Here is a 14,717-nt window from a genome sequence, read left to right on the forward strand (position 1 = left end):
TTACGATTGGGCCCCAATAGTAGAAAAGACTGGGATGGCCACCAAAACCACCAGGGATACAAGACCCTCCAAGCCATGCCTCCATCAACATATTGGCCTTTTGTGAGTATTATTTGTAACTTTGAGTTATCTATTTAATCTAAAATGATTTTTAACATATTTTTTGATTGAAAATCACTCTAATATAACTTTTATTGATGCAAAAAACTCATACCAAGAGAGATCTCGATCTTGTCACCAAAGAGGAGAAGTAGGATAGGAGGATAGTCGAGGATCATGCACATGCTGCATTGTCATAACAGACACCTGATCCCCGTGCTGAGACACACCAGGGCGATGAGTTTGATACTGATGCATAGCCGATTGTGCTATTTTGTTGTATTTTAGACAAACTGATCATGTACACATATTGATAGTGAGTGTGTGTGTGTGTGTGTGTGTGTGCGTGCGCGCGCGCGTGCACGTGCACACACACACACACGTACAGATATATATACACGCACATATATATACATGGGCACACAGATACACATTGATGGTCGATATATTTAGTTTCCATTAGCCACTTCTAGTCTACTTGTAAAGTGTCAAGTTTATGTAAACATATTGACAAACTGATCATCTACACATATTGACATTGAGTGTGTGTATGTGCGTGCACAAACACACACACACACACATGTACACACATATATATATACATGCACACACACATACACATTGATGATCGATATATTCGGTTTCCATTAGCCACTTCTAGTCTACTTGTAAAGTGACAAGTTTATTTCAACTTGATCATTCATATTAAATTTGTTCCAGTTTTTCTTTCTATTCACATAGTGTCAAAAGGGAAAACACATTTATTGATGATGCATACTTTTGATTTTGTTTTTGTACAAATTCATCAATAACCTTTTTTTGTAGTGTATGTAGAGCACTCCCAAGTGTACCCTATCCACCTCAAATCCTATTGTCGAAATCATCTATGTGCATCTGTATTTATTTGTGAATGACATCTACGTGTGTTATTGTGTGGAATGTTTGGTGTGTGTAGAATGCGCATGCAAGAGAGAGAGAGAGAGAGAGAGAGAGAGAGAGAGAGTAAGACAAGAGAAGCTAGACCCTGAGAGTCCACCACCCATTATATAGCAAAGCCCCTAGCCCTTTGCCCTAGTTGGACTCCCCTTTCCACACCGCCTAGCCCGGCCCTGCCCTTGTCTAGCACGGCCTTGCCAGTGTCCTAACATTACTCCCCCCTTAAGAAGAGTTTTTGTCCTCGAAAACAAAAGTGGGGAACTTCTTCTTAAGAACACTAATGTTTTCCAAAGTGGCACCTTCTTCAGGTCGGTCTTTCCACTTGATTAAGGCTTGTTGACGTACGTGATGATGTGTACGCAACCCATGATAATCAAGAACATGTTCAAGTTCATGCGGTAAGGTAGGAGGTTCAATGAAATCAACCAAAACCTGTTGGTCAATGACATTGTCCTCCCCATGTAACCGCTTACGTAAACGGCTTACATGAAACACCGGATGAATGCGAGAATGTGAAAGTAGTAATAATTTGTAGGCACGATCCCCTACTCACTTGAGTATTTTGAAAGGCCCACAATATCGGGGAGATAATTTAGGTTTCGGCCCAGTTTGCAGACTTTCTGAATGTTCTGGCACACGTATAAATACTTCCTCCCCTTCTTCGAAGGTAACTTGCCAATGTTTCTCATCTGCGTACTTCTTATACCGATCCTGTGCTTGTCGGATGTTTTGACAAGCAAGTTTCAACATATCCATGTGGTCTTGGAGAAAATCCTTAACCTATTGGAGTTTTTCGGTTGCCAACCCCACCGTAACTGGTGACCTAGGTTGAAACCCGTACATCAACATGAAAGGACTAAAACCTATTGTGACATGCTTAGCACTATTGTAGGAAAACTCGAGAATAGGTAAGTATCCTTCTCAGTCTGACTGTTTTTTGCTGACGTATGCTCTTAGCAGATCCTCTAGCACCTGGTTAAACTCGTTCCGTCTGACCATTTGTTTCTAGATGATCATCTGTACTGAGGTTTAGTTGTATACCCAATCGTTTAAATACATCTCTCCAAAAGTGGTTGTTAAATTTGGGATCACGGTCATTAACAATGTTACTTGGCAAACCATACAAATTGTATAGATTGTCCACAAATAACTTGGCTAGTTCTGGTGTCTTAACCGTTGATTTGGTCAGAACAAACTTATAATTTGCTTGTGCGTAACAACTCAAACACCTGCCTGAGATGTTGTAAGTGTTCGTCTTCAGAAGCACTATAGACTAGGATGTCATCAAGGAAAACAATGACAAATTTGCCCAAATATGGCTTCAAGACACTATCCATAAGTGTCATGAATGTTGCGGGCGCACTGGTTAACCCAAAGGGCATCACCAAGAACTCGTAGTGTCCAAACCATGTTCGGAATGTAGTTTTGGTTATATTGGCAAGTCGAATACGGACTTGGTGATATCCTGACCACAAATCTATTTTCGTAAAAATGCGATCATGAGTGAGCTTATCAAACAACTCATCTACTATAGGCAATGGGTATTTGTTCTTAATTGTAACCGCATTTAAGCCACCGTAGTCTACGCACATGCACATACTGCCGTCCTTTTTCTTCACTAAGAGGATAGGCGAAGCCCATGGTGAACAACTAGGTTGTATAAACCCTCTGGTAAGGTAGTCAGCAAGCTGACATTCCACCTCAGTAGCTTCTGAATAACTCATACAGTAAGGTGGTTTACTAACAGGTTTACAGCCTGCAGCCACATCAATGCTATGTTGTATTGATCGTGTCGGCGGTAATCCTGATGGCAACTTATTAGGAAATACATCTTGAAATTCCTTTAATAATTTTTGTAATTGACTAGCAACGTTTGCTTGTTTAGAATTAGCAATTGGTGGAATAGAGAAGAGAGAAGCATGCGGCGTTGAGGAATGTTCAACAGACTTAATGTTAAAAAGAAAATGAGATTGTGAGTAACACAAGAAAACCTGATCTATTTCATTATCAAAAACGAGCTGCATAATCTCAGCGGTACAAATCAGTGGTGATGAAGGTATATCTTTTCCTCCTAACAACAACACATGTGTGCCATGGGATTCAAACATCAAGCTGTTGTGCTCGTAGCTACGCTTCAGTGATGGTCCTAGGCTATGCAACCACTCCCTACCAAGAACCACATTAGCCCTTTACATGTTCATAACCTGAAAATCCAAACATGTGCAGTACCCTTGTACTTCCAATGGAACAGCTTGGCATTGAGTATCCCATATTTCAGTATCATGTCCATTCATCATTGCTACCTTGTAGTGGTGGGTACTCAGAGTTTGAGGCAGTTTGAGTTTTTTCACCAATCCGTAATTGATGAAATTGTGAGTAGCACCATCATCTACCAAGATGCGCACCTTGTGCCCTTGCAGATATCCGTGCGTACGTACTAACTCATGTGGTCCAAAGGTTGGTTGCCACATGGAAGCTGTGAGACAGCATTCATGCACCACCTCAGTGTGTGTTACTTCCATTGTAGAGAATCGTGAGGAAGACTCAAGAGGCAGCAGTTGCACCGTGTGCACTGCTTTCTCCTTGCTCTGAGAAACCGACCTCCCCTTGGGACAATCCTTTTTTCCATGACCTCTTCCTAAACATTGAAAACATAATTTTTCTTTCTTGGCTTTATCAAAGTCCGCAGGAGAGAGAGGACCCCTGGACCCCTTGGGTTTTTTAGATGCATCTAAATTGGAAACTAGAAATTTTCTTTTATTGTGCCCATACTGAGTGTGTGTAATACCATGTATATTAGCAGGCACGTGACTATTATGTGTTTTGTTTTCATCAGGATCATCATGAACATGTGCTTTCACTATGGCTTCCTCAAGTGTTTTAGGGTCCTGGGTCTTAACATACTTCTTAAGCTCGGGTGTCAGACCTCGTATGAACCCCAGTACTTGTTGGAAGGTATCTAAGCCTTCCAACTTGAGGATAACATCCCGATAGTGAGAGATATATTCAAGGAGTGACGGGTATTGGCGCGTGGAACATGTGTCCCAAGCCGTTCAATTCTGATCGGCCTCGTTTGTAGAAAAAAATTCTTTGCTAAACATTGCTTCAAAAGCTGCCCAACTCTGTGGTATGATGTTCTTCTCCTTGAGAGACATCCACCATTTTTAGGCCTTGCCTTCTAGAGTTAAGATCGTTTGCAAAACTCTGACTGCATCCGGAGTACGCCGTAAGGCGTGAATTCCATCCCAGTACTGAGAAAGATATTCATTGCATCCTTATTGCGGTCTCGATCTTCTCCCTTAAAAATCGATGGTTTGGTGTTTTTTAACAATTCATCCACCTCTTTTACAGTGAGAGTATGCAACGTATCAGCATTTGGGCCTTGCCCTAGATTAGATGTGCCTTGCCCTTGTGTAGCAATGTGCTCATACATGTGCGTGTCAGCAGGACTCTTGGACTGCTGTTGCATTAATTGAATTACTAATGTGGATAGTTTAGTAACATTTTCATTTAAAGCTTTAAAATTTTCATCCATGACTGTCATGCGTGTCTGAAGTGCACGAAATTCTTGAATATCAAGCAATTCGTAAGTATCTTCACCTACCGTAGCGTCGCGGGTACTCTCCTTGAGAGGATCCGGCCGCCGGGCATCATTCGTAGGATCATGCATACTTTGCTCAAAATTGAATGTCATATTGATATCCGAATCCATGGCAGCACAGTGTAGTGGAAATAATAGCAAGAAAAAATACATGTAGATGTAGAATGCACCACCAAGGCTAATTAAGATCAATTAGCCTTGCTATTTACGTCGATTGTCAAAATCGAAAATGATCCAAAATTTCAACCGTGCAGGTACTTGTCTTGAACACGTTGCAGCCGAATCGCGTGTGAGGGATATTGCTTTCGACCGCAATCAATTTGAGAACTACTGTCGCCAATGAATCTGCTTAGCTTTTATCGGCGTGCTGAATTTCTGTAGCCAGCACACAGGGAATTCGTGAAAGCCGTGTACTTGCCGGCCTCGTCTCGATTCCACTCGGATGTGCTCAAGTTTGTTTCTTACGGCGGGGTGTATATCCCTTGGGTGTGTACTCCTTGCGGGGGTGTGTATCACCCCTAAGCCTATAGTTTGAAGTCCTAAGGCCAAGGGCCTTAGGCACTTCAGTGTGAACTTGAAGCTTCAAATGGCCATAGCCGTGAGGAGCAGGTAGCACATAGGGGCTTGGAACACCGGGGGCAAACTATGCAATGCAAGATGGGCTTCGGCCCTGTGTCGAAAAGAGACCAGTAGGCCCTTGCGCCTGTGATGAGCCAGCATGCCGTCAGTTTGGTGCTCCTGCACACCCGGTGGCTCTCCTTGCCAAGCCCGCATGCCCACGGGGCTTCTTCCTCGTCGACTTCCTTAGCAAGGGGTGATCCCCACAGTCTTGGACCACGACATGCAAGGCTTTGTGTGGCTAGAAAGCACCACGCCTTCCCCTTTCCCAAAATAGGCACTTAGATCTGATACCAATGTAAGACAAGGGAAGCTAGAGCCTCAGAGTCCACCACCCAACCAACCATTATATAGCAAAGGCCCTGGCCCTTTGCCCTAGTTGGACTCCCCTTTCCACACCGCCTAGCCCGGCCCTACCCTTGTCTAGTCTGGTCTTGTCGGTGTCCTGACACACACACACACACACACACACACAGAAGGCTTGTGTGTGTGTGTTGGGTTGGGGGGGTGGGGGGGGGGGGTTCTCCTTATCCTTGAGGGTAACGATAAATTCAAAAATTTTCTAAAACATTTACCCTCTACAAGGGTCTTCAAGATACCAAAAAAAATTGTTTTACCCTAAATCTAGCACTCAATATCAATAAATTATGTGCATATAGAATCCATGATGTTGACTAGGCTAGCTAAGTCTTCTCCTCCTTTAAAACATTATACCAAAGAAATAAAATTTTTAATGATAGTCTAGAGTTCTTGGATCTAGCTTGAAGTAGCCTTTCACACCTTTTCCAAATCTTTCCATGTTACTGGTTCCATCATCCACATTGTGAATGAAAATGTGATCTAAAACAACTAGTACAACTGTTAAAGCTTGTGCATACTTTTGTTGAAAAATAGCATGGGATGAACTCTTTGGAATGGATTTCCTTATGCCATAGGCCTCATAGCACTCTGTAGGTCCTTCCTAGCCTCTCCCTAGTCTTTACCTAGCATGAATGTGAACCTGTGCCCTTAAAGTTATCAAGGCTTCTTTACCCATTTGGATATAGAGTAAAAATAAATATTGGACTCTACAAAGACAATAATCGAGCCATGTTGCATTTCGTGCATATAGATCAAGAGTATTGACCTGAAAGATAATTCTTAATATTATTTTTATCAGACATTAATGAAGTTGCCATGAAGGATAGAAGAGCATAGCAAGATACCTAGCTCTTGGTGTGGAGCTTCAATCATTGTGAAAGTAGCATAAGACTGCATGCCTCAATGAACCATGCATTGTTGTTTAGAAACAACTGACAACTCAAATACTAGCACAAGCGACGAATGATTTTAATTTATGTGTTCTTGTTTTTCGACAACTAGGGATCGGATCTTCCTAAAGATTGAATTATAGTAACAAGAGTTGTAATCTTACTTCTTTCAAGTTAAAATTTCTTCTTGTAGTGCAAATTCATGACTAAGAAGAATTGATATCGATTTGCTTGTACAAGGATGAAAAAAACAATTTGGTCACTACTATGTACTAGATAGCGGAGCATGAATTGTGCATTAGGAATGTTGGAAAGTTCACCTTGAGGCATCTCACTTGAGTTCTAATTTGCATTCCATCAAGAGGATTGTTAGCAAACAAGCACTTGTCTTATAGACATTTGTCAAAAATCAGAAGTTCTCATTGTTTTGGGCTTTATTGATCTTGGTTGTTGAGATTATTACTGACTTCTTATTAACTCCTTATAGAAAATTATATGAACCACTAAGCTATGACACATGTAAGTTGTGATTCTAGCATACGAAAATCTAAGGATCCATAAGATTAAAAAAGACATTGTTAATCCTAACCTCCTTTGATATACCACGTGTAGTGTAAGTGGCATCGTATGAAAGGTAGTATAGAGTGGTACCTTAACCATAAAAAGCTACACGATTGCCAATAAGAGTTGATTATTTCATTTATCAACTCATCCCAAGATAGTACGTAGCTTGTGCATTGATATGCCTTCGTGAAGAACATGAAATCACTTGACATGGAAGAGCAAACTCATGGGGTTTGGACTTGTCTATACTTGACTAAGAGGAGCTCTCCACATTGCAAAGAGGCACTATGACAATGTGATGTAGACATTAATATTCCTGTTATGATTCACACATAAATACATACATATATAGATTGGTGGAGCTACATGTTGGAGCAAAAGATGGTCAACCCTAAAAGCAAGGTGACATGGGTTAGAAAAAAGCTGTGCACTCTTTAGGGTGATTGACATGAAGGATCACAATTTTCACCCTAGCTGCATCCCTATGATCTCTAGACTATCGATGACTATGTGTTGCATGCATATTTGTTTGTATGTATGTAGCTACACACACTACCACGACATAGTGTTATGGTGTGTATTATATTGTCTATATAATATGTCTATGGTTTGATCTAGCGAACTGATCATTAACACGTCAAGCAAATGCCCTAACTAACTACCATTGGCTTGCTTTTGAAGTTTTGAACCCTAATTTCAACCTCAAACGGGAAATGGTCCCTTGGCTGGACATACGTGACATTAAGGGAGAACGATATATGCGGGCTGCTCGTCAACACGCAGGTGCAGCGGCAGGTCATGGAGCTTCTTGTTCTTCTTCATGAGCTGACTTAGAACTCTCTTCCTAACATGGTCGAGATTATGTATTGTGCCTGCTCGATTGTATCCCTGCTCGACCTGCGAAGGCGTGAGCATGGGGTAGTCCAGGTATCCCTTCACCTGATCGTGCGTGTAGTACGTGGACTCGTCACCCTCATTCACCTCTGCTCCGATTGCGAACCGCAGCGGCAGGTCTGGATTCGCTATGAAGAGCCTCCCAAACGAAATCATGTCTGCTGCGCCGCTTCGGATCGCATCCATCCCTGTCTCCCTCGTATACCCTCCACTCAGCATCACCCTCCCCTTCAAGGCTTTCCTGAATAGCTGAAGGCTTTCATCTTCAACGTGGCCTGCATGTCAATAAGGATCACCACCAATATGTTAGCTGGTTGCCTTCCTTTTTATAATTCTTTTTTATTTATATAAGTAAATAAATGAAGCTCTCAATCAATGTGTTTATCAAAGATAGACCAGAGGAAGATTCATGATGGATGCTTGTACACCTGCCTGCATTCGTGATTGCTAATGATTTGAGCCCCTTGTACGTCATGCGAGTCTCCGTGATGTGGAGGTAGGCGAGTTTCATGTCGTTGAGGCGGGAGATGAGATGCAGTCCGAGCTGGATTGGATCAGAGTCATGTGCTCCAAAGTGATCTATGACGGGCGAGATGCGCATTGCTGTCTTCTGTCCACCTATTTCCGATACCACGGCCGACATGACCTCCAATGCAAAACGGCAGCGATTCTCTACCGAGCCTCCGTACTCATCCTCCCGGTCATTTATGGCATCCTTTAGAAACTGGTCTATGAAGTAGCCATGTGCACCATGAATCTCAACACCATCAAACCCTATATGGAAAATTTTGGATGATCTAGTTATTGCTAACTGACAATCCTGCCAATCATAAATGCTTGGCATTGGAGTATAAGATCTGCATATTGTAGTGTCATACCTGCTTGTATTGCATTTCGTGCTGCACTCCGGAACTGGTCTACCACAAAGAGAATCTCATGTGTGCGCAAAGCTCGCGGCTGAGAGTACTCAGCCCTAACTCCTTCAGGGAGCCTTATCAACCATTGTTTAGGAATTCTCTGTGCTGTTGAAGATACTGGGCTGCATGGGAGCCCCTCTGAATCTGGCTGGTAATCTGCACCAACAAAGAGACCCAAAACCTCACTTATTGGGATAATGTATTAAAGCCAAGACAAGGCTATTATTTTTGTGCTAGTGAATCTGAAATAGGATATGGTGGTCTGTAAAGCAGACATGCATTCCTGCACAATATATATGGTGAGCATCATTACATACACATACAAAACATACGTGTATGGGACGCCCGACCAACATGCCATATCTGACAAAAAATGTAGCCGCCTTCATCATGCACAGCACGGACGACATTACGCCATCGCTGCACTTGCGCTTCGGTCCAGATGCCAGGAGAATGAGGAAACCTAGGATTGGTTCATCCATTGATCAATTTGAGAGAAGCACACTAAAGATGGCATATGTTTCAGCTGCAATTAAGGAAAGCTTACAATATGAATTAGGTTCTATGGAGAGCGTGCAGCTGATGCTTACCCAATGCCTTCTTGGGAAATGGCGACGGCCTCAGTGATGAGCAAACCGCCTTCGGATGCCCTTTGACTGTAGTAGACTGCATGAGCCTCTTGTGGACAGTAATTGAGGGCGCGGCATCGGGTGACGGGGGCAAATACAACCCTGCAAATATTCATGTGATCAATTAGCACAAGAAGATTTAGAAATTTTCTCAAGTAGGAAAACAGAGTCTTTTTCAATGTTTTTCATACAATGCATAACATCATGAGCTTCTGCTTGAGAGGCACCGCATACGTAGCTAGGTACAATTGGGGGCAAGGGACCACCACCCCCCCCCACTGGGCCCTCGGTCCCCTGCCCCCAATCGTACCTAGCTAGGTATGCAGTGCCTCCCTCACACAAGCTCATGATGTTCAGGTAAGTCACAATGTGGGAATTATTGTGAGAATTTGTCCTAAACTTCTTGTGAGCTGTTGCAGTATCATGATATAGGCTTTTGTGTGGGATATTACAATGGCCTAAGCTGATCTTGTGCAAGGGAATAGTAAAGTTCAAACCTCACCTGCATGGGTATATTATTGCCCATCATGGGCATTGGTTTTCACTAAATTTAGCATTATTGCTTAATTTGCATATTAACTCTTCTCCGCATTAGTTCTCTCTCTCTCTCTCTCTCTCTCTCTCTCTCTGACAAGCTCGGTATCCGCAGTATTCGCAGCGTTGCCGGTGCCATTACCTGTGAGAAAGATTCATTCCTTCGATGGGCAGTGGAGCTAGAAGGCTGTTGAATATATTGTTGTCCACATCCAGCTGATGCACCAGAGGGGAAGATGTAGCAGGTGTTGCATCGTGCTGCATTTCTAGATTTCTCTTCCGCTCAACGACGTTACTAGTTAGTAGTTATAATTACAGCAGAAAGTCGAAGTACTACGTCTTGTCAGCTATATAGATATCTATGGAGTCATTTAGCTGCTGCGAAACAGAGCACGGCACAGACTTTAGAAGAGTCCCTGTCTTTTTTCCTAGCTTAAAATCTTATATATATGTATATACTATATTGTTGACTACGCTTTTCACATTATTCCTTACCTTTGTCCCCAGCACTACACGCACCGTCACCATGCAGCTTGTTTTTCTCTTCATGTACCTTTATGCACATGTATGTGCTTCGTCTAGGCCTATAAGTGACACGGGCTGATCCACGGCGCTCAAGGCAGCCACATGGCAGTATGAATTGGCAAGTACAAGAGTAATTAGCTTGCCCGGTTCAAACCGGTCGTCGGCAAAGAAAGAACAAGGGACCTTGTGGCGCACACACCAATTGAGCTGAAGAAGAGAGCAGCATTTTTGGACCCACCAAAAAATTGGTGAGCCCCCCCCCCCCCTTCGGCGCTCCAGGATCTCTGAAAGATTTCGGCCGGTCTGCCCCCACGATTTGAACCCACCACCTCCCACACTAGAGATGTCGGCTCTCCCATTAAGCTTTCGCGTGCCACTTGAAAAGAGGGTGAGAACATAGTATGATATGGCAAAAGTGTCGGGGTGCAAATCATACGGTGTTCACTTGGAGATCACTTTGGAATGGTTGGGGTCACACGGTGACCATTGGGAGATCACTTTAGAACGGTTGGGGTCACACGATGATCACTTTGGAATAGGTAGGTTCACAGGGTGATCACATCTCAATTGAAAACCACATGGGGATCACTTGATGTTCACATTGAGTTTCCTTGGGGTTCACTTCGATTGTGATCACATGACGATCACTTGGGGATTAATTCATCAATCCCACCTAACACACATGGTGTCAAATAATCCTCAAGCCCCCCCTCCCCCTTCTCTTAGAAGAACTCCGCTTCCAGGCACTTTTTCAGCACGGACTGCGAGGGTAAGACTCACGCCATTGGGTTGTGAGTCAGCTCCCTCACCACGTCAGCTACACATGTTGGATGCATTGTTGTTGCATCTTTTTATTAAAAAATCTTCTTCCATCTCGTCTGAACAGAGGAGCCAGTGGTAAAAGAAACGCATGAAAACTATTGTCGGGCTTGTTTGAACCTGGCCTTATCTCCCCATGGTGCTACTATTCAACGTCTTGGATCCTCCCCGGCCCTCATGGGCACTCCTAATCATCGATCCCTTCAGTTATTACCTGTGTCTTTTTTGTCGATGGTGCATGGTGCGTGTGTTATACACATATATACATACACATACACATGCATAAATACATGTGCTAGACATGAACATAAAACACATATGTATACATGCCCATGCATACATACATGTGTGCAAGTAGGGGTTACCAGCTTGGGTAAAATCGATAAAATAAGAAAATCTGAGTTGATGCGAGGAGGTCAATTTAACAGGGAAAGGGTCGTGAGGGGTCCCGCTCATTGAAGCACTGGACAAACCAAGAACGGCTGCGAGACACCCGTCAAGGCAGGAGACAGACGAGCAGAGTTTGCGATTCTCAGTTGATTGTCAAGTGCACAAACCATGCTCAGGATATTTCTTTTTAATATATGGCTTACGTTTTTCAACAGCCTCAGGTTCGACGGTGGGTTGGCTACAATAGCCATATCTGTGCGTGTTCAAATCTAACTTCTCCCTTTTAGAGAAATCAAGTGAGTGCAAAGGTTGACAAAGGCTGAGAGGGACGTAAGGATGGTCGGGAGGAATCTCTTGAAAGTCTGAATAAAATATCAGAGTGGAGTAGTAGAGCTCCTCAGCTATATCTAACACGAGCATGGGAGATGGGATCAAAGGCTCCCATCACTTTTGGGCCCGACATTAGGCGCGCGCCGTAGATCTTGTCGCAAAAGTAAACTCGGATATTTTTGTAAACTTGGGTAGCCGAGTTTACAAAAATACCCGAGTTTACTTTTACTCGCCCCAATACTTTTGCACGTCAAAACTCCATGGAAACGTGTACATTCCACAGTGACATGCGCGGGCGTGATGGATAGACCACATGGCCCTAGATCCTAAGTTGTGCGTTCAATCCCGTGAGGCGGGGCCCGGGGGGGGGGGGAAGGCGAAGTAAACTCGAATACCCGAGTTTACATTGTCCACAAAATCCCAAGATCTACGGTCCTCAATCATCCCACCGTAGATCCCATCTCCTCCCATGCCCGTGTGAGATATAGGCCAAGGTAGTAGAGCCAGGATGAAGATCCTTATACATAATGTGCAAATACACATATATGTAGATACATATACAAAGCCATTCATTACATAGAATAAACACCAAAATAAGGGTGCACTTAAAACTGTTCCGAAACTTTGGGTCTAAACTCGAAATACTCGCCTGTAGTTAAATTAAATCTTGTCAAATTTTACGAGTTTTCTTCAAAGCAAGCTTGGAATCTAGCTAGGATCTTGCAATTTTACCTAGTGAAAATTGCACCAAACCCCCGGTTTTGTTGAACATTGGTATTGGCATACACACATGCAGAGAGGTTTCTAAGGCAAAACCCTTTTGCAAGTTTTTTTCCATGTTGTAACTTTTACTACAAGCAAAAATATATAACGATTTCAGAAAAGAAAGGAATGAAGAATCTTTGGTGATGCCACGCGAGGCCCTCGAAGCAGAGGGTGAAGTTGGGCGCGTGCAATGGAACATGCTGCAGCTTGCGTAGGCCTCTTGGGGGCAGTGGAGGGATGCGACAGGCCAAACGAGCGAGGAAGGGTGCCTTGGTGATTGGAGCTGACTGCGAAGGCCACAATGCAGATTGTTCAAGGTTTTTTTTAACATTAGAGGTTGACCTTTGCAGCATCATCATCTAAGCGGTGGGTTGGTTCACTAAAACCGCCACTACATCTTCCACCACGACCAGCGCATGTTCGAATCTAATCTTCCCATTTGAGAGGAAGAGTGTGAGTTCTAAGGGTGGTGGTAAGGAATCTCTGAAGTATGCACAAGCAATGGCCGATTTCAACCTCCAATGTCCTGATGTTTTTAGAAAAAATATTTTTCTAAACATACATTGATCGTCTTTGGTGACGTACCTGTTACAAAATTCAGCTAATTTCTCATATTTTACTCTATGCAATGGAAATTGTAGGAGGATTTTTTACCTTCTCTTGTGCTAATGGGTTTCTAATGGATTTCTAAACCACACAAATGTAAGTTGAGATATATTTTTTTTTCCCAAACTCACAATAGTGAGTGTATATAAACTCGCAATCCGATGATCAGGACAACCTGGAGGTGCATTATTGGGAGGTGCATTATCGAGAGTAAAGATGGTCTGCAAAAGGTGAGATAAGTTTTTCTCAAACTCTGGCTGTCCGGTTCTACAATAGAGGAGAGGTGAACAATGAAGATGGCAACTCTTTTTTCAAAAGTAAAGTCTTTATCAAAAGGATTATAATAGTATTGTTATAGGACACTTGTCATTCCCAAAATTTCTAAGGTCTACAAATTCTCCACATTGCACGTGATTTGAGTTTGGAGGCTTCCAACTTCTCCGAGTTATTCTTTGTCGCCAAAAAGCTGCACCTTGTTTGGCTTTTGCCCTGAATCCTGGTCATTGAAGCTTTAAGGAAAGAGGACCATTGGAAACTCCCTTGTTTGTTTGTGCCTTTCATACCTTGGTCCTTGGCACATTTTTCTTCTTCTAGATGGCATTGTAATTAGTTGGACACTCAAAGTTCTACAATTTGATTAAGAAGTTAGTCGTCGTTATCACATTTCTTTCTTCGTGGACCTCAAAATCAAACATAGAAGCACTAATAAAGAAACCACACAAATTGCTATTAAAAGGTCGTTTGTGCTTTTTTTGCAGTTTGGAATTGGACGCATCTTACTCTTTCGTCTGGCCTAAGCAAGGAAAAGTGTGTGTGTGTGTGTGTGTGTGTGTGTGTGTGTGTGTGTTTTTGGGGGGGGGGGGGGGGGGGGGGGGGGGGGGGGGGGGTGTTTGTTGAAAGAGTTTTTATCATTCAACTTTTTTTTTTTAAGTATTTAATTGAGCTTGAATTACTTTAAACTTAGAAAGCTACAAAGAGCCTTGGGTATCCTTTGCACATGGTTTTCTAGGAAAAAAACATCAGAGGGGTTGACCATCATGACAAATTTTATTTGTTTAACTTGCACTATTGTTTCAAGGGAAGTGTGACATTCAGTTGTTTCTTTTTTTTTTTAATTGTGTAGTTGAGCTTGAATTGCTTAAAGCTCAAAAAATTACACATTAGAAAGGGAATAGGATATAGGAGGGTTTCTTTATTTGGCAGTTTAAGAAAATATTTAAAATTTAATAAAGTTTTGACC

The 14,717-nt window shown here is 42.7% G+C and overlaps 1 protein-coding gene across 1 annotated transcript; it reads right to left on the minus strand.

The window, feature by feature from the left end:
• Nucleotides 1–7,394: 7,394 nt before the first annotated feature.
• LOC147435767 (12-oxophytodienoate reductase 3-like) lies at nucleotides 7,395–10,306 on the minus strand. The gene is made up of 6 exons (XM_086488039.1): nucleotides 10,185–10,306; nucleotides 9,470–9,610; nucleotides 9,212–9,342; nucleotides 8,841–9,035; nucleotides 8,395–8,736; nucleotides 7,395–8,237 (listed from the first exon to the last, which is right to left on the minus strand). The coding sequence occupies exons 1-6, from the start codon at nucleotides 10,304–10,306 to the stop codon at nucleotides 7,810–7,812; spliced, it is 1,359 nt and encodes a 452-aa protein (XP_086344165.1). The 3' UTR covers nucleotides 7,395–7,809.
• Between the last annotated feature and the right edge of the window lie 4,411 nt (nucleotides 10,307–14,717).

This window comes from Adiantum capillus-veneris, chromosome 18 (assembly GCF_014529385.1).
Source record: "Adiantum capillus-veneris isolate H3 chromosome 18, ASM1452938v2, whole genome shotgun sequence".
Taxonomy (NCBI): domain Eukaryota; kingdom Viridiplantae; phylum Streptophyta; class Polypodiopsida; order Polypodiales; family Pteridaceae; genus Adiantum; species Adiantum capillus-veneris.

What these genes read in the sequence shown, in the direction of transcription:
- LOC147435767 (XM_086488039.1), bottom strand. Translation starts at nt 10,306, where the DNA reads ATGCAGCACGATGCAACACCTGCTACATCTTCCCCTCTGGTGCATCAG. An exon ending in ACGAAATGCAATACAAGCAG is followed by an intron (nt 8,737 to 8,840) that starts GTATGACACTAC and finishes TTTTCCATATAG; the next exon opens with GGTTTGATGGTGTTGAGATT. An exon ending in ATTAGCAATCACGAATGCAG is followed by an intron (nt 8,238 to 8,394) that starts GCAGGTGTACAA and finishes ATTGACATGCAG; the next exon opens with GCCACGTTGAAGATGAAAGC.